At 41.4% G+C, this 19,129-nt stretch overlaps 2 protein-coding genes across 3 annotated transcripts; both read left to right on the top strand.

Moving 5' to 3' along the window:
* The first annotated feature begins 803 nt into the window (after nucleotides 1-803).
* On the top strand, nucleotides 804-7,283 carry LOC119726001. 2 transcript variants are annotated; one of them, XM_038197630.1, is made up of 3 exons: nucleotides 804-974; nucleotides 3,250-3,416; nucleotides 5,188-7,283. In XM_038197630.1, exons 2-3 carry the CDS (start codon nucleotides 3,314-3,316, stop codon nucleotides 5,970-5,972), a joined length of 888 nt encoding a protein of 295 aa, XP_038053558.1. In that variant the 5' UTR covers nucleotides 804-974; nucleotides 3,250-3,313; the 3' UTR covers nucleotides 5,973-7,283. The 2 variants fall into 2 exon arrangements, with proteins under 2 accessions (XP_038053558.1, XP_038053552.1); XM_038197624.1 differs by having other exon boundaries at nucleotides 804-1,124.
* A 1,826-nt stretch (nucleotides 7,284-9,109) lies between these two features.
* LOC119725991 lies at nucleotides 9,110-12,522 on the top strand. Its single transcript, XM_038197614.1, has 2 exons — nucleotides 9,110-9,565; nucleotides 10,430-12,522. The coding sequence occupies exon 2, from the start codon at nucleotides 10,495-10,497 to the stop codon at nucleotides 11,368-11,370; it is 876 nt and encodes a 291-aa protein (XP_038053542.1). The 5' UTR covers nucleotides 9,110-9,565; nucleotides 10,430-10,494; the 3' UTR covers nucleotides 11,371-12,522.
* The last annotated feature ends 6,607 nt before the right edge of the window (nucleotides 12,523-19,129 follow it).

Below are 19,129 nucleotides of genomic sequence, written 5' to 3'. Positions count from 1 at the left end.
TGTCGCACAGTCGTGTTGTACTGTCCCATAGTCGCGTCGTTAAGGTCGGTTTTCACGGGTCACGCGAACGATTTGCGGAGGATGTGAATGTCGAAAAAATGGCAAAGTCCAACATTCGTATTTTATGCTGCAAAGGATCGCCAAACCATCGCGGGGGTTCGGAAGCATCGTCAATTATTCGCGGGCGTCGTTTTTAGTTCGGCGGGAGTTTCAAATTTTTTTGAAATTTCTTGCGAACGTTTCCAGCATCCCGGGTCGTGTTTTGCTCGTGATTTGTTCTAAAAAATGTCTTAAAAGCTTCGTCATATGCGCAGGACCTACTCAAGACGTGCGCGATGTTCGCAAACTCTTCGTAAATCCCCAAACAGACCCCGACAATTTGGAGAATGTCTCGCGCTAGAAGCGAAGTTCTCCCAATTATTTCTTGACCTTTGAGCAAACTTTTTGCGTACTTCTTGAGACATTAGTCGCGAACGTTTGGTGCACTCGTTTGGCGGCAAATCCACACCACGTTTGACCTATATAAAGCGCACGACTATTTCGCGCATTTGCTACTCTGTGTGAATTTTGTATTGTAGGCAAGTATGCTATGTAGACCTATACTATAGCCTCATAGGTTAAACGGTGGGTGGTTTATTTACCTCATTTGACTTCAACTCATGACAACAACATGCCGCCCAAGGGAAGAAAGAGTCTGTAGTGTTCACTATAAGTTTCACTGTACTGCGCCTTTAACGCATCTTGTATATATGTTACATGTAGTTCAGAGGTCAACCTTCATGCTTTCATTGAGTGTCGTTTCGTTATCGTTTGTCTATACTATAGTTTTCTGTCACACACGCAATTTTTACAGTGCATTTTCTATACTTTCGCTTGGAAGTTACAAGCTTGAATCAACACTATTCTTTACATGAGTTAGTAAACATCGGCAGAGCTATTCCAGTGAGCAATCCAAGCTTCTCTCGTGGATTTTTGTGAGTGTTTATTGACCGAACTTTGTGTGCATATTCACCACGTGAGTTAAAACCAACTCGCCCCGCATTCACGGCGCGGGCAGTTGCCCCGTTCGCGTTGCGTTGTGCATGGACTCGGCCCAGTTTTGGCTGTTTGTATACTTCACCATGGTGAGTCATTAAACTTGTAATAAACTCGGAGTTAAAGTAGGACAGTATAACGAATTTCTACAAGTCGTGACCGCGTTGTCGGATTGACCAAGAAGAGGAAGACAAACCCCCTGCCAGGGGAGATGGAAGGTGTGCAAGAGGCCCATAGTTCCCAGGAGGAGCGATCAGAAGAACCCGTGGAGTCCCAGCGTTATCGTGTTCTTCGTGTATGTGGACTGGCCGTAGTTTAGTCACGGTACACACGACATTCTCACACATACGTTGTGAGAACTTCGCACAAACCATACGTTGTGAGAACTTCGCACAAACCAAAGAATGGTTTACGACTCCATTGTCGGGAGACTTTCAGAGAAAAACTTCTCCGAATGTTGGACTTTGCCATTTTTTCGACATTCGCATCCTTCGCAAATCGTTCGCGTGCCCCGTGAAAACCGACCTTTAACCTTACAAAAATTGCACGAACTAGCTCCCTGCACAGGCGCGGGAACACTGCATAAAAGCACGGAGTGAACCAACAACTCCTGTTGCTATGCAACAACGCGCTCTAGAATAAATTGTAGAACGTATTTACATAATATCATGCATTTCTTCTGGGACTAGTATATAAAAATCGCATCTGATTGGTGGATCGTTGACCACGTGCCATTGATTTATTCATCCCAACCACAGCGGTGCCAACGCACGCATCACGGCGTAGCCGCACCACAAAAATAAAAGTTTTGTTGCACGATGAATAGAACTTTGCTGTAACACGAATCTGATTCACAGAATGGCAAATTGGCGGACTCAACGGTATGCGAGAATCTCTGTTTGTTCTCCAAACAGATATATATATATATATATCAGAACACTCGATAATGCTGCCGCTACCAACACAAAGAAGCAAATAAGATATGCCGCCAAACGATTGGACGAAATTGAATATGGTTGTTCTGAACTTGTCCAGAACAGTTTTTAAAATACATAAGTTGGATATGAAAGTTCCGAACTTTGTTGTGAAATAGTTCAAACCGAGATAAATTGAATGTGCTTGCTAGTTCTCAACTTGTCGAACCGTTTTTAATAAATCGGATATTGGTGTGAACTACCAGTTATCACCATCTGAAAAAAAGTAGAACTTTTATGTATGTAGTCACAAATCAACCAATCAGATGACAATAATTTATCCAGGTGTTATGTAAAACACATAATGAAAAACAAATAATGAATGTTTCACATTCGTGCAATGGAACAAATACATTTATTCGGTGACAGATGAATGTTTCATTCCCTTTTTTGTCGATTTATTGTTATTATCTCGAATATCAAAAACCTATTTGTAATATAAAAAGGTGATTGAAAGACGTCCTCCGGTTTGCTGTTTTTAGGCAAAACGAGACTGGATACAATTCGGTCCCTAGAGGGCGTTTGATACAAGCTAAAGCACCGACATAAAATTGTCTGGGTTGATTTTACCCAAGAACGGGTGAAAACTGCAACTGCCAAAAAATGTGTTACTCTTTATCCAACTGTTTGGGTTATGATTTCCGTTAAATTCATCCAAAACATTTGGTCACATATAAGACCAAATTAAATCTGGTCTTGAAAGGCCACACATTTTGTTTGAAATTAACATAAATTATAACCCAAACAATTGGGTAAAGAATGACCCATTTTTGGGTAGTTTTCACCCTTTCTTGGGTATATTAACCCAGTCAACTTTACAAATCTAATGTCGCCCGGAAAACAGCGGTGCGAAGTGCGCCACGTTAGGGAAAACCACTACACCTGTAAAAGGACGTGGATCCAAATGCTTAGCCCCAAAAAGATGTGTTAAATAATACGGCCCCAGTCAACACGAAACGCTTTATTCTTGTCATCGGTTTGAGCGCATACAAAAACATGCAAATTGCCTGCAAGGTCGGAGACAAAGCAGATGTTTCAGGACTAGCCTATTGTTTCATTCGATCGCAGGACCCCGATTGAAACACTGTGGCTGTATTATTGTACAATGAACATGTATTAAGTGTAAACAGTAAGTACAGATGATTGCGTCTCGTTCTATACAATGTACAATGTATGAAAAACCAAAAAAAAAGCAATGTTAGACTTTGCGGTTTAATTAAATGTATTAATTTAAATGTAGACGTGAGGGCAAACAACAAGAACACCTGATATATGGCGATTCCTGATTCATAACATCGGCCATAATGGAGTGTCTCCACGCCAGATGCTTTCCAACCACAGCCATCGTCATGATCATCATGGTCTTCTTGCTGGTCTGTGTTGCTTGGTTCTCTCCTATATATCGCGGTAAGTGGATCTATATGCAGGGTGGTGCAAAACGAAAAGGAAATCCATTCTAGTCTTGTCATAGCAATTTTCACATACTTGTTGAGCATAATTGTTTAATGCTATTAAAATATTGATCTTTAAACATAAGTGACGAAAAACGATTGCAAATGTATATTCTGTCTCTGAGATATGGTACTTTAAAAACAAATTCATGTGCCCAACCTGTTTGTCCACGGACGGCTTTATTCCATCAGCTTGACTGAGCTCCCGAGCTTGATTTGAAGAAGCAAAAAACACAAAACAAAACCGCTACACTAGACTTTAATACACGTGGACAATGGTGATTTTGGTGACTTGTATTCAAATAAGCATAATATCACTATTCTTGCGATTTTAATAGACTTTTTTTAGCCACGTATTATAGTTGAAGAGCTATACTTCACTAAATTACAAAATAAATGTCCAAATAAGTAAAGTTATTGGTTAAAATTCCTATCAAAAGTTGGTTTTCTTACTTGTGCACCAAACGCTTGTTAAGTTATCCGATGGAAGTTCTAAGATACTGCAGACACGGAGACAGCTGCCACGCAAAATTCTCCCCTTTCAGGGGCGGATCCAGGGATTTTTGCAGGGGGGGGGGTTATCAGCCAAAAATCTGAAAATATAGACTTTTTTTTTTCTCTGGACACTTAGCCTCCGTAAAAACAAAAACTTTGGGGGTGGGTGGTTGGGGGATGGGGGGGGGGGGGGAAGGGGGGGCGGTACCATTTTTTAATAGGGGCGTTGTTCGACGATTTCGACAATAATCAACACTAGATTAATACAGAATGTAATGTCCGTATTTTGAACAGGTGGACATTATACAGTATAATTTTTTTTTTGGGGGGGTGTCAGAGCGGGGGGGGGGGGGTTGTATTATTAATTAATTTCTTGGGAATTTTTTTTTTGCTTCAAGCCCGGTTCATACTCGGCGCGAAAGCGAAAGCGAACACGAATTTGGGACGTCATGGCAAGTATTCGCGCTGCGAATTCGTAAAAGTTGAACATATTTCAACTCGGGCGAATTTGACGTCAAATTCGCTTCGCAATCGCATTCGCGTGAAGTATGAACCGGGCTTGAGGCGTCGTCGGCGCGCACGCGAACACGTTCGATTTGAACTTGCGATGGTCTCCCAGACTAGTCCCCGCCCCCAATAACTTTGGATCATTCGAAATATGCAGCGGATGGACCGGGAACCAAGTGGGTCTCCCCAAACTCTCCTTTTTTTGGCCGTTGAAGGGGTTCTTGTGCACAGAGCCCATTATACGGCCGGTCAGATCGTAACAGAATCCCCCAATTTGATATCTTACTCATGAAATGTAAAGTAAAACAAACAATAGAAATAAAATAAAGATTTACCAAGTATGACACATAAATTCATTACTTGCTGTCGCAGAATATGCTTTATATATGTGTTTCAAGTAACCGTTATTTTAAACAAGGAAGGGGAGAAAGAGGGGGGGGGGGGAAGTTCAGGGAATCGATATGGAATCAACTGAATGTAGTCACAACTACTTCCAACCAGTCCACGAATCTGCTGCATTGTGTAGGGGAATTATATACCTTTCTGTCTTATCGATCTTGATAATTCTCTAAAGCCCTGGACATCTATACAAACGCATGATGCGGTCCTGCGGAGAGGTCCGCCCGACCCAAACCCAAAAGGGTCTGTGGCTTATGTGGACTTTTTGGTAAAGCGTGTGCTACTTTGTTTTGAATTGCTTCATTTCATTATGATGTTGTTTGCAGATGATTTCCGACCAGTTCCGATATACGGTCGAAAGGACTCTGTCGTAAGAACACACAGCGATTCTGAAAAAGCGTCGAGCGGCAGTCTCGTCATAACACCAGTTGACTCGACAGCAGCCAGCCACTCCAGTCAAGATGGCGTCGCAAACCAACCACTGGACTACGAAATCGTCATCTCCCAGTACAACGAGAATCTGAATTGGATGAAGCCAACTGCTGATCATAGTCACGTGTATCACAAGGGGAAAGACAAGGGACCGCCTTTTGATGTCTACAAGTGGGAAAAGTTACCAAACGTGGGTCGAGAAGCCCACACCTACCTGCACCATATCGTACACAATTACGACAAACTCGCCAATATAACCGTCTTCCTACAAGGCACGGGGCCTGGTCGGGAGCATAGTCAATCGTGCTTTCCCACTGCGATAGAGTTCGTTCAGCAAGCCAAGAAACACAAGTACTGCAAAATCACGCAGCGTTACAAGAACGGCAACTGGGGGCGCATCCGCCATTTTGGCAAGTGGCTGAAATCTCTTCAGAACGGCCAGATGCGGAGAGCGAACCTGACTCTGGGCGAGTTCTACACGGCTTTGTTTGGTACCAAACCTCCCGACTTAGTGCCAGTATGTTTTACAGGATGTATCTCTGCTTCCAGGGAAAACTTGAGACGGTTCCCAGTTAGTTTCTATGAGAAAGCCATTTCATTTGTGAACGATCATTCGAACCCAGAGGAGGCCCATTACTTTGAGAGACTTTGGGCAACCATAATCAATGTCAAGATTTGAATCGGAGGCAATTTCCAAGTGTTGCCTGTAAAGGTTTGCCAAACCTCGACTTTTTCTGCAAAAGCGGCTTTAGTTTGAAGTCATCTGAGTACTTTGTAGTAGCTAAGCATCGTTTCAGTCAAAGATTAACTGCTTTATCTCAGTATTTGTTGTAGGGAATTCCAATACTGCCACGTACGTGGCGCATGTGTAGCACTGTTGCTTGGGTCCTCTGCCACTTCCGCCGTGAACGGCGCATAGTCGCGTCGTGCTGACGCAGAGTCGCGTCGTGACGTTGCCCAGTTGTGTCATGCCATAGCATAGTCGCCTCCTGCCGTCGCGTAGTCGCGTCTTGCCGTTGCATAGTTTTGTACTGTTTGTATAGCGCCGTCGCATAGTCGCGTCGTGGTGTCGCCTAGTCGCGTCGTGCCGTCGCATTGTCGCTTCGTCGCATTTTGGGTGAAGTGTCCAGTGTTTTGCCGGTGACTGCTTTATGTTTCGACACCCCTATATTCCGACGACCCTATGTTCCGACTACTCAACCCCTTGTTCCGACATCCCTATATGTTCCGACATCCCTATGTTCCGACAACCTGCACATAAGATTGTGAGGTTTACCGGGTCAGGGTTAGGGTTAGGGTAAAAGATTGGGATAAGAATAATGCAGTCGGAACATACGGGTGTCGGAACATTAATGTCGGAACATGGAGGTCTCGAAGCATTTGTTAAGTAGTCGTAACATAGAGTTTTCGGAACATAGGAATGCCGGAACATAGGTTTAGTTGTCGGAATATAGAGGTGTCGGCACATAGCGGTGTCGGAACACAGAGGTGTCGGAACATAGGAGTGTAACCATTTTGCCAGTAGGTGGCGCATCCGCTTCCGAGGCTAAGGTATGAGGCGCCATGTGTTAATAAATTATTTAACAACATTATCATATAATTCACTATTTATTATAATTCACTTTTTTCGACTTATGTATTTATATATAATTGATTAGGTACATATGCATTTCATGTGGGACAATTATAATCGTTTGTCAGTTTGCAATATTATTCATTTGCCGCTGCCACTGCATTATTTACAATTTTTTTGTTATGTTATTTCATTATTAACATTTTTTTGCCATCTAATTATGTACAAATAATTGGTCAACGTAATGTCATTATAACCGACACTTTTTTCTCAACAGCATCATTTACAATTGTGTTTGGCAAAATATAATTATATACTATTGGATGGCTTTGAGGGGGATACAAGAATATATTGCATGAGCTATGAAAATATGACAATAAACCCTCTAGTCCAATCGGATGAAGGTTTAGGATCATATACATTTCGTAAATTTTGTTCATTTTAGATAACAACACCACTCATAATCCAAAGAAGAATGTTCAAAACCTGAGCAGTTGAAGTTTCAGCCCCGTGGATATCACATTTTTTGAGAAACCACATAGGCATTGTTGCTTTCCCACTGCGATTGCGTTCGTCCAGCGAGCCAGAAACACAAGTACTGCAAAAGCAGGCAGAGTTTATATGGCGACTGGGGGCGCATCAGCCATTATTAGCAAGTGGCTGAAATCTCTTGAGAACGGCCAAATGCGGAGAGCGAACCTTACTATGGGCGAGTTCTACACGGCTTTGTTTGGCACCAAACCTTGACATGGAGTGCCATTGTGTTTATTAAGAGGATGCATCTCTACATTATTCATCAAAGCCTACCATTGCACGAAGTTTCAAAGCTTCAAGAGCTTTACTTTAATAATTACGCTAAATATTCCAGGCATCTTTTGCGCGAAAGTGACAATTTTTGTTTTCACGAAGTAACATTTAAGTTCCATTTACCATTGTAATGTATGGCGCGTACTCTGCTCAAATGCGAGCAAAAAAGTTTTCACGAAGTAACGCTCTTCTTGTTTGAGCGCACGCGCGCTGACCTCCATTTCCACGAAGTAACACTCTTCTAGTGCTGTAATACATTGCTGCGAAACCGTACAATTTCGTTTTCACGAAGTAGCACGAAACTGTAAAATTTCGTTTTCACGAAGTAGCACGCTTCAATGTATTAGAACACCAGAAGAGTGTTACTTCGTGGAAATGTAGGTCAGCGCGCGCGCGCTCAAACAAGAAGAGCGTTACTTCGTGAAAACGTTTTTGCTCGCATTATGAGCAGAGTGCGCGCCATACATTACAATGGTAAATGGAGCTTGAGTGTTGCTTCGGGAAAACGAAATTTTACATTTTGCAGCTTTTTGGGTTTCAAGGATTAGCACTCATCTTTTTTCTCTTATTTCTTGTTGTTTTAGTACACAAACGGGTCAAAAACAGCAAAGTTAATAACATCAATACACCAAGTGTCTACAACGAGAAACCGTAGTGAAAATACTCTGTAGTTTTGACGCAAAGCGTTGTTCTAGAAGGCGTTCAACTTTAGATGCCGTTTTCTCAGATTGCTCGTTTTTACCGGTATATACATGAGTCTTACTTCGTGGTGTCGTTGACGATTTGTGAACGATCATTGGAACCCAGAGGAGGGTCATTACTTAATTTGAGAGACTCTGGGCAACCATAATCAATGCCAAGAAGAAGTGATTGGAATTATTGGACACAAACTTTTATTTTATTTGGTGAACAAGACGATGCTTCTGTGACGGCCAATTTAGGAAGTTGTTATTTCTTTTGTCAAGCTTTCGCCGTTGTCACATGAAATGTGGACTCCAATAAAATCTGGTCTTCTTTTCAATACCTTGTATGGATTATAACCCTCCCACATGATCTGTCACGTCCCTTTTATCTTTCCTAAGGCATGCGCAAAGCAACCAAGAAGTCGGCATTCCATAGAGTCCAAATTTCACACTACACCGTATCGGCAAGCTATATCGCCGGTATCGGTAGGTTAAATCGCCGGTATCTGATGTAGGCTATATCGCCAGTATCGGTAGGCTATATTGCCGGTATCGATAGGCTATATGGCCGGTATAATCTGGTATATTATAGGTCAGCGCTGACCTATATTCCTTTTTGTTTGGCAAATTAAGCCCCCTGAGGTACACAAAAAGGGCACGACTCAAAAAAGGGCACTTGTTCAGGAAAAGGGCACTTGTTATTATAATTCACGTGCCAACCGTAACTACAGTGAAATCGGAGCATAGGTCATGCATATACCTTTCCATTATAACCCTTGCATTTGGTGCTTCCGCACACAAAGGCATTTTACAAAAACGTTTTACATACACTGACATCTGACAAAATTAGGATCTTTTAATACAGGACGTCAGAGCACTGATCCAAGGTCAGCTCTAGGTTCCTTCACCCGGCAGAACCCGCTGTATTGTGACGAGAGCCCCGTTCAAGTACGATTCACGTGCAGTGTCTTTGAATAAATGGATCAAAATTACAATGCATGCACCGTACCGCAGCTGATACGGGGAAATCGAGAGGAAAGAAAACTGGCAGTGAAGTACACGTACACTTTCAAGCCCGACCAATACACATGGCGGTTTGTACACGACCACCCAGAAACCTGGCCGTTTTACTCATCGCTTTCTTCATGATTTTTCTTTTCGGATACGTCTTTAATGCCAACAAAGACACCCTAACGGCTTCAAGTAGAGGTAAGCGAATCTCCACAGGTAGAACAGTGGACACCGTTGATTTTCATTCGATGGAAAATTATCAAAGAACAAGAATGATACTCGTCCCACGCCAGCACCGTGCGTCAATGTTTCCGCCATGTTGCTTTAATCATGATACTACAGGAGTTGTAATTGAATACTTAGCTGGTGAAGAGGTTTAACGAGGAAAAATTGAATTCTGTACCTGCAGATATCTAGTTATACTGTAATCTTCAGGCGAAAATTGCAAAATTCAGCCCTAAATGACTGGAGTAGTTTCTCTAAGCCATGGGTCATGCAAATACGTTGTGTTTAAATGTGATATTCTTTGAACGGATTGGGCAATTTCATTTTTTTTTTTTCATCTAAAAGTAGATTATGAAATTGCTTTTCAGTCATTATTGATTCTGGTGCTAAATACGTTTTTAAATATGAAATATTATTCTAGGGGGTTTGGTTCCGTTTTTTTGGACTCGCCGTGTAGATGTGGTCATTAGATATTCCTAAAACGGGAAACGGCATCTATCCTACGCATAAATATGCATTGTTCTTTAGCTTGCTTTTGTCGAGTCAAACAGGCGTGATTACCAACCTCGTCCCCATGGCGTTCAGCGGTACTATCATTTGCATATCCCCAAATCTTGGATATTTTAATTAGGTGCGGAATAGTCAGGTGTCTTGACAGCACAACAATGCCAGTCATTGTTGTTTTCTTGACACTCAGTCTAAAGGAAAAGACTGAAGCAATTCGTCCTGGCGTCCATTCGGAAAAAAAAAAACACTTTTCGTTTTGCAGTTTTGTTCTCCGAAACTTCCGGGAAGTTTTTTTTAATTACTGTATTTCTATATTATGTTTTTTTGCAGATGATTTCAATCGATCAACCAATCAATAACAACCACTCGAGTGACTAAATCCGCGAGGGTCCATTATGACTTGTGTGGACGTTTATGGTAAAGCGTACGCTACTTTGTTTTTAATCACTTTAGTTCTTAATGTGTTTCTTGCTGATAATTACTTCCGACCAGTTCCGATATACCGTCAAATGGAATATTTCACAAGGACACACAACGCTTCTAAAAAGGCGTCGAGCGGCAGTCTCGTCCTAACACAAGCCAATTCCACAGCCGCCAACCACTCCAGCCAAAATGGCGTCGCAAACCAACCGCTGGACTACGAAATCGTCATCTCCCACTTTAACGAGAAACTGGATTGGATGAAGCCCCTTGCCGATCACAGTCACGTGTATCACAAGGGAAAAGACAAGGGACCACCTTTTGATGTCTACAAGTTGGAGAAGTTACCAAACGTGGGGAGAGAAGCCCACACCTACCTATACCATATCATACAGAATTACGACAAACTCGCCAGTATAACCGTCTTCCTACAAGGCACGGATCCTGGTGGAGAGCATAGGCAATGGTGCTTTCCCACTGCGATGGCGTTCGTCCAGCGAGCCAAGAAACACAAGTACTGCAAAAGCAGGCATAGTTTATATGGCGACTGGGGGCGCATCAGCCATATTAGCAAGTGGCTGAAATCTCTTCAGAACGGCCAGATGCGGAGAGCGAACCTGACTATGGGCGAGTTCTACACGGCTTTGTTTGGCACCAAACCTCCACATGGAGTGCCATTGTGTTTATCAGGATGTTTCTCTGCTTCCAGGGGAAACCTGAGACGGTTCCCAGTTAGTTTTTATGAGAAAGCCATTTCGTTTGTGAACGATCATTCGGACCCAGAGGAGGGCCATTACTTTGAGAGACTCTGGGCAACCATAATCAATGTCAAGAAGAAGAATCACATTTGAATCGGAGACACATTTCAACCGGTACCCTGTAAACGTTTGTACTTTTATGTACAATTACCTCTTAAGAGGTTGCCAACCCTGGACTTTATCTGCGGCTCCGGTTTTGGTTTTAGGTTTAAGTAATCTGAGTGACTCAGTCAAAGATAAATTGATTTTAGATCATCACATTTTTGCAGTGAAATATAAAAAATCCTGTGCAGTGCGTGGACAAAATGATATCTTGGTCTCTTTTGAAACCACTTAAAATGGTGAGACACTGAAATGTGCGGCACGAATTAAATAAAACAAGACAGAGATGTATTTTGTATAAGATACAAGTCTATGATTTCTCCCTAAAAGTAGCAAGAAAAGTCAAGGGTAGTCCTAAGGCATAAAAAATACTTCTGCTTCCGATTACATGACCAGTTGAAAAGAGGGGTGGGCAGGTATGTAGGGACATTTTGTGTGGCGTACGGTCATCATGGAGGTGTCTGCGTGTAGTCAAGGGTAAACGGTAATAGTTATTGATGATTTTCGTGTATAGGTATTGATGATTTTCGGCTTTCTTAGATGTAGGTAGCTCTCCAGCACTTATCTGGGTCGTCACTCGTCACTCAAATTTCGATGGGAGGCAGGTAGAGTACAGGTACATTGGGGATAGCCTGACTGAGATGATCATGGAGCTATAAAAATAGGCTCCGCGGTATGATCAAGGACAAACCACGCCTGCCGCCGTATTTGCGAACATATTTACGGTCGTTAACTGATTGAGAAGCCATTATCTCAGTGGGGTGCTCATGATCACGAACCTGGGAATCCCGGGTTGGCGAAATTATAAGCCACATTAGACTGGGCTCGGTCCAGCGGATATGCTACAACTTATCATAAAGAAGGTGGTGAGAACCTGGAAATGACGGCTGGAAACAAAATATTATTCATAATTATATTCCTCTTCAGCGGGTACTGTCACAAAATCCCGCTAGATCACTTCTAAAAATCAGACTAATCAGGTGCATGGCCATGTCACAATATGCCATGCTCACACACTCAGTTGCTTAAGTTTTCCAGTCCAATAACTCATTTCCACTTGTACGCCCTACGTAAGACCTGAAGATACTGAATTCGACATGCAGCGGGCACCTGACTTACTGTCTATTATGTTAAGGAGAATGGACGAGGAACTGTAGATTCGTGCGCCGAGTCCATTCTTGCACGAATCTACAGTTCCGAGTCTATTCTCCGACTTAAACCTATTTCTTAAAGCTATAGTCCATCATTTGCAGCCATCCGAAAAGTAACTGGCGTAATTACTGTTGAAAAAACAAACTTGGTTGAAAGATAGTAAGGGAACTAAACTCCCTGTGAAATTATTCTTTCTGGGAAACTGTCATTTTGAAGTAATCAACGAAAGAAGGCATTTTCAACGGTGATTCTTAAGAAGCACCGTAGGAAAATTTAAATTAGTAGTTCGTTTTGTTATTCAGCGCAGCGCGCACAAGTATTGGAACGACGCACACGCGCGCGCGGTTGTTATAATTCGTCGGATCAGTGCGCGACGCCGCGTATAGCTGCAATTCAAAACAATTCAAAACATGATTCAGTAACTTTTGATTTGAAATTGAGATCTTAGAATGCTGTTTTTCTCGGAATGTACAGCTGAAGCTTAGCTGAAACTTCATCAGGTTAGTTGCTCAGTATCCTTCATTAGATTTTGAACTCTTTTGTTGCTTCAAACGAACAAAATGCACAAATTACAAATGATGGACTGTAGCTTTAAAACAACAATAGTTTATGCAAATAAGACACCTGATTTTCCACAATCTCCACAGTCTGTGAATCAGTGTAGATTCGTATACAATCTATTCAACTTTGCCTGGCCCTGTGCTTTCATCATGACAAGATCCTATTGTTAACCCTTCAGATAGGCGCACATCTTCTGTTCCGTTCATCACATACAGGCAGTGCATTTGTCCTAGAAAGCTAGCGCTAGTTACTGGTGTAAATTGCGAACACCTTGTCTATATTCCTTACTCCCAAAGCCAAATGGAGTTTATACATGTATGTTACAGCTATGGGATTTTAACCCTAAAAGGGCCGGGGCGGATTCCGCCCCCCCCCCCTTCGACTTTTTCCACGATAGCCTTTAAATTTTTTTTTTCGCGACCCGAGCTTTTATGACCTTTTAGCCTCTAGCCTTGCGCATCTTTTGACACCAAAAACATAAAAATCGGACAAGGGGTTGTCGCGCAGCGAAAATTTTTCCCGCGCTACGCGCCGTGAAATCTTTCCCCCCCCCCCGTATACGTCGTGTACACAGACCAAAATTGCCATTTATACATATGATTAATTAATTAGCCATAATTCCAAAACTCTTTGACCTTTAGTCATGAAATTTCTTGGGTATGTTCATGAAGAGTTGCTCTATGCATGTTTCGTCACTCGATGGCCAAGATCTTGGGGGGGGGGCGGAATCCGCCCCCCCCGGCTGAGAGATGGTCAAAGTCACCCGGCCTCTTTAGGGTTAATGTATTCTAGATTCTGAAAACTATTACATGCTTTTGATGCTATATTTTATATGCTATGAGGAGTTTTAACACAACCACAAGAAAAAGTTTGACAAGCAACTCATTTGTGCACAGAGGTCTTTGATTTGTGGAACCACATGTCATAATTTCCCATTCAATGGAGAACCACATTGTATACCTGGATATTCATTATATGGAGTACACATCGGAATATCACCATCTTACTCACCACAGGAAATAAACTTTGTTTGGAAAATACATTACTGTGGAATATATTCTGAGAAATATTGATTTGGTAAGTTCCATTTGATTTCTTTAGTTTATCGTCCATTCTCTTAAGGATTGTCCTCTCGTTAATGGTCTTTTTTTTTACTGGCCAGTGATAAATAAACTGACAAATAATGATAAATCTAAAATTAAATGGGTCAAGACTAGATGTGAACATAAACTTTAATTCAGAGATATCCACTGATTCTTTTATTTTAATGCGAGTTTAAAGACAACGATAAAAAAGTCAGTCAAAATTTAAACAAAGAATTAAAGATAATACATAAAAGAAAATGTAAAAAAAGACTAAAAAGAAACAGAATAGAAAAGTCATTAAGAAGAATATACTTTTCACTCGACCTGAAGTAGAAATTGATAATCGCCACCATATAAAGGTTAAAGCACCAGCTCGGCAAATTGAAAAAAATCCAAAGAGACCATTGTGTGTAATTAAAAATCTTTAAATCAGGTACATGTCAAATTCGTTCGAAAAAACTCTTTCGGAATTCGTACATTTTTAAGTACCTTTGAAAAGTCAATTCCTTTCATTTTAAAGTGGACTGTGACTTTCAAAAATCTAGTAAGCCCCCGGGTCCCGTTTATACATGGGCTTGTTTGCAGAGGCTATTCACAACAAAACTGTGAATCTTAAAATAATCTACAGTAAACTGTACATTCGTACATATAATCTACACTTTTAACAATAGTGTGACGTCACAGAAATAGGTTAAAGACTTATAGATACGTCAGAGGATCATCAACAGAACTCGCTGTTTCTGAGCACCATCGTCGCTCGTTCAGTATGGCTTGTCAAACGTTGCAAAATTCAATGTTTTACAATATATAATGTTTGGGGTTCAATATTTGTGTCTTATCTTTACATTTATGTGTGATGTTCAGTATATGTGTGCAATGTTCAAAATGTGTGTGTGTGTGATGTTTACAATATTGCGTGTGATGTCCAATATAATATGTGCGATGTTTTACATTAATGTGCGATTTTCATTTCATATGTGCGATGTTTTACAATGTATGTGCGATATTTTCAATTATGTATGCGATGTTTTACAGTAAATGTGCAATGTTTTCGATATAATTGTGTGTGATAAACATTGTCCATGGTAATGCTCCATCTTATCTAAAGGACATGTTCAAACCGGTTAATTCAGTTCACTCTTATAATACAAGAAGCAATCAACCCAGCACTTTTTATACACCTATATGTGTCAACTACTGGTCAGAGATCATTCAGGTACAGGGGTGGTACCATTTGGAACAAGCTGAGTGGGGAATTAAAGGCTGTTACGAATGTCGAAACATTTAAGCAGAGGCTACTTCACTGTTTAAAACAAAATCTGTATAAGTGTGATTCTTTCCCCATTGACTGTAATTATTAGATGGACACACCGGTATATAAATGTACATGTATGTCTATTTTTTTTTTACTCCCAGCAGACTCTATTTCTAAGGTTGGTTTTCCTCGAGTGTTGACAGAAGGATGGATTGGGGGGGGGGGGTAGTGTCGCATTCTCATGGTTCTCCTCTACCACATGTTTTTAAATATCTCTATTTTACCTAATGTATTGGATGTGAACTTTTAATGTATTTTTATAGTTTTGATTTTTCTAGTGGCACTATCATTGTGAATTGATCTGTGTTTTGTATGTATGTGTGTTTAGTCTTAATTAAGTCATGTAATTTTAATTATGTTTTAATTGATAGATGGCCCATTGAACATTGAAAATCATATGTCAGGTGACATGGCTACCATCTGTAAATAAAGCTATTATTATTATTATTATTATTAATATATATTTGATGTTTAATTATTTCTGTATTTGATATTTCATCGTAGTATATGTATTCGATCTGTTGCAATATGCATTTGATGTTTCACTTTACATGCGATGTTTCGTTAAGGGTTGCAGTCTGGTTACTAGACGGTCAGTGTATGAGACGTCAGGGCATCGCGTAAGTGATTAGAGCCAGACCTAAACGGTAAAAACCGGAATTGTGATGGATAATTTCGGAGCATGCGCAAAGCAGTCGTCATTTTCGAATTAACAGCCCACCGAGTGTTGTATAAACAAGATAAGCAGACTTACAGAATTCGTTGGCTGTAATAAATAGTACACGCGAGGGATTCCTTGGTCTATGGTGATAGAGAGACTGAGGATTTTTTTGGCAAAAGATGTTATCTTTTAAAACTTTACGGATTAATATTCAGTGCAAGGAGTGAAGTATTACTTCGTCCCATTTACCATATATATCGTCAAACATTGCTCATATAAATTGAAAATCGTACATAAATGTAAAACATCGCACACATATATTGAACATCGCACATATATTTTAAAACATCGCACACATAATGGAAAAACATTGCACACTTCTATTGAACATCGCATATAAATGTAAAAGATAACACACACGGTGTTTCACGAAGTGACAAAAACCTCAATATCATGCAAAAAAGTCATTCCGAGATAATCGCCTTTGAAGTTAATTATTTGTCGACTAGTTTTTAGGTATGGAGTTAGGAAATTCTTGCATTGTCAAGTAACGTATGCTTTGTTCTTTGCTAATTCAAAGTTGTTTATTAGAAGTCTCTCTTAATTAAATTGCAATTCATTAATAAAGATCAATAAAGATTTTGTTCATTTCGTGAAAACAGCAAAACACCGAGGCCTCACTATTTTGTCCCATTAAGTTGTACACACTTTTTGTCACTTCGTGTAAACAGACAAACACGGATTTCAGGCATTTTGTCAAATGTTTGTTTGACAAAAGTAAACAATATTTCACTTTGAAACTCGGCCAAATTCTTTATTTTGTCAAGTGCAATAAATTGGCTGGCAAAACTTGGAATCGTAAAATTTTCGATTTTGCAGTTTTTTTTGTCACTTCGTGAAAACATCGTCGATATGGAATATCCAACATAAATATTGTAAAACATTGAATATTGCCACGTTTCACACGCCATAGTTCACTACGAGTTACAGCGGACTTTGAACCCACACGTGGCCATGGACTGTTTACCGCAGCTGCGCTGCACGCGCACTGTGAAACTCGCTGTGAACCACACGTACATTTTCATGCCGGATCAACAAACATGGCAGATTGTCCTCGACCTCGCAAAAATCTGGCCGCTTTAGTCGCCTGTTTCCTGATTTTTCTTTTCGGATACGTCTTGTATACAAATAAAGACACCCTAACGGCTTCAACCTTTAGAGGTAAGCGAATCTTCACTGGTAGAAAGGGTGGACAAGGTCATTTTTTTCATTCATAGGCCGAGGCTATTGACAATATTCATACGACCAATAAAATATGATAGGTGCTTGCCACGCACGGTAAATCACATCATCTATATATATAATAGAGAAGTTTACTCGCCCCCAAGACGATGTTTGCTCCTGAAAGGATCCGAGACCGCGGGCTCCCGCGGCCCCAAAATCGCTCCACGTCCGTGGAAAAATGCGGAGGGTGTCTTCCGCCGGGTCGGACGCTTCGGGTCGTCCTAATTTTCCCGTACGGACCGGCGATCCGTTTCGTCGATTTTTCGTGACTGCATTTTGCACAGGAATTTGCCGTCGTGTGCGCTTTCACGTTGACTGCCTGGCCGCCCCCCGTGCTGGCTTTTCTGCGTGTCTAGACTGTGCGAGGTCAGCGAGGTCAACGTAGGGGTTTCGTTTACGTGTTCTACTCGGCCCTTCGGCAAAAGCGTTCACCAAACGTTAGTATGTGGTGACCTTGGTAAAATATTTTTTTGTCCATGGTGCGTGGCCACCAAGTGTCCCTATTTTTTCCTGTGCTTTGCTTGCCGCCCCTGCGCCGAGTGCAACGAACTGGCAGAAGGACTACACATTAGTATGCCTAGCGCGGTCTGACCAATCGAAAGTCTACACTGCGTGGTACTTCCCGGCTATGCGTAAAACCGTCGATGGCAACGCGTACTGCAGCCTGCTCCACACCCTGGAAACGAGGTTGAGTCTACGGTGCTCGCTATTTGAAGCACAAGCATGTGACGTCGCGTGATAGAGTGCTGTTGCTTCCATAATGTGTTTACAGCTCCATGCTTTCACTAGCTCTATGCTTCCACCAAGGCTGAGCGTTGTGAGTTCGCTGCCCGGCCCGCCACGTCACAGTCAGTGTCGCGTTATAATTTCGGGGGCCTGTTTGGGATCAACGAAGGGTCGATGCATTGCTTCAAATATTGTGATCTTGAACGCAGTCACACAAAAAATCGACAAAACGGATCGCCGGTCCGTACGGAAAAATTAGGACGACCTGAAGTGCTTGATTTGGCGGAAGAAATTCTCCGTATTTTTCCAATGGACGTGGAGCCATTTTGGCGTCGCGGGAGACCGCGGTCTCGGAACCTTTCAGGAGCGAACATTTCTCGGAGGCCGATTAAAACATATAGATGGTTGACTAACTTGAATAAAAGTTGAATCGACTTTTTCCTCGCAGACGGTCTCGCAAATTGTAAGAAGTTCAAGTTTACGTTGTTGAAGAGTCCAATACTGAAACTTAATTATGACCTTCCTCCATCATTCACACCGTTTGTAATTTTATGGTAACACTCAACATTTTCATTGCAAATGACAACTTCACGTTTGATTACATTATGATGATACATTTGATACATTATCGTGTCAAAACTGTACAATCAGCCTTCGCCTGTGTACTACATAACCTTTTCACTACGTTCTCCCGTCAATGCGACTGCCTCACAAAATGCCAATTTAACAAACCAACGGGAACATTTACAGACAGTTATCAGGGTACATAATTATCATGTGCGTAAATCGGTGGGGAACAGGGGCCCCCCCCCCAACATTTTAAAGCGGGGACATTGTTTGGTCCCCCCCCCCCCACTTTTTCTTCCCCGAATATAAATTGTAGCCTACTATAAAAATTCTATTGCTCAGAATACCGTGCAGCTGATTCAATTACCCCAAGCTCGAAAATGATGTTTAAAAGATGAT

Source organism: Patiria miniata, unplaced genomic scaffold, assembly GCF_015706575.1.
Source record: "Patiria miniata isolate m_02_andy unplaced genomic scaffold, ASM1570657v1 HiC_scaffold_1, whole genome shotgun sequence".
Taxonomy (NCBI): Eukaryota; Metazoa; Echinodermata; class Asteroidea; order Valvatida; family Asterinidae; genus Patiria; species Patiria miniata.
The sequence above is the reverse complement of the archived record's forward strand: the minus strand, read 5'-3'. Positions and strand labels throughout refer to the sequence as shown.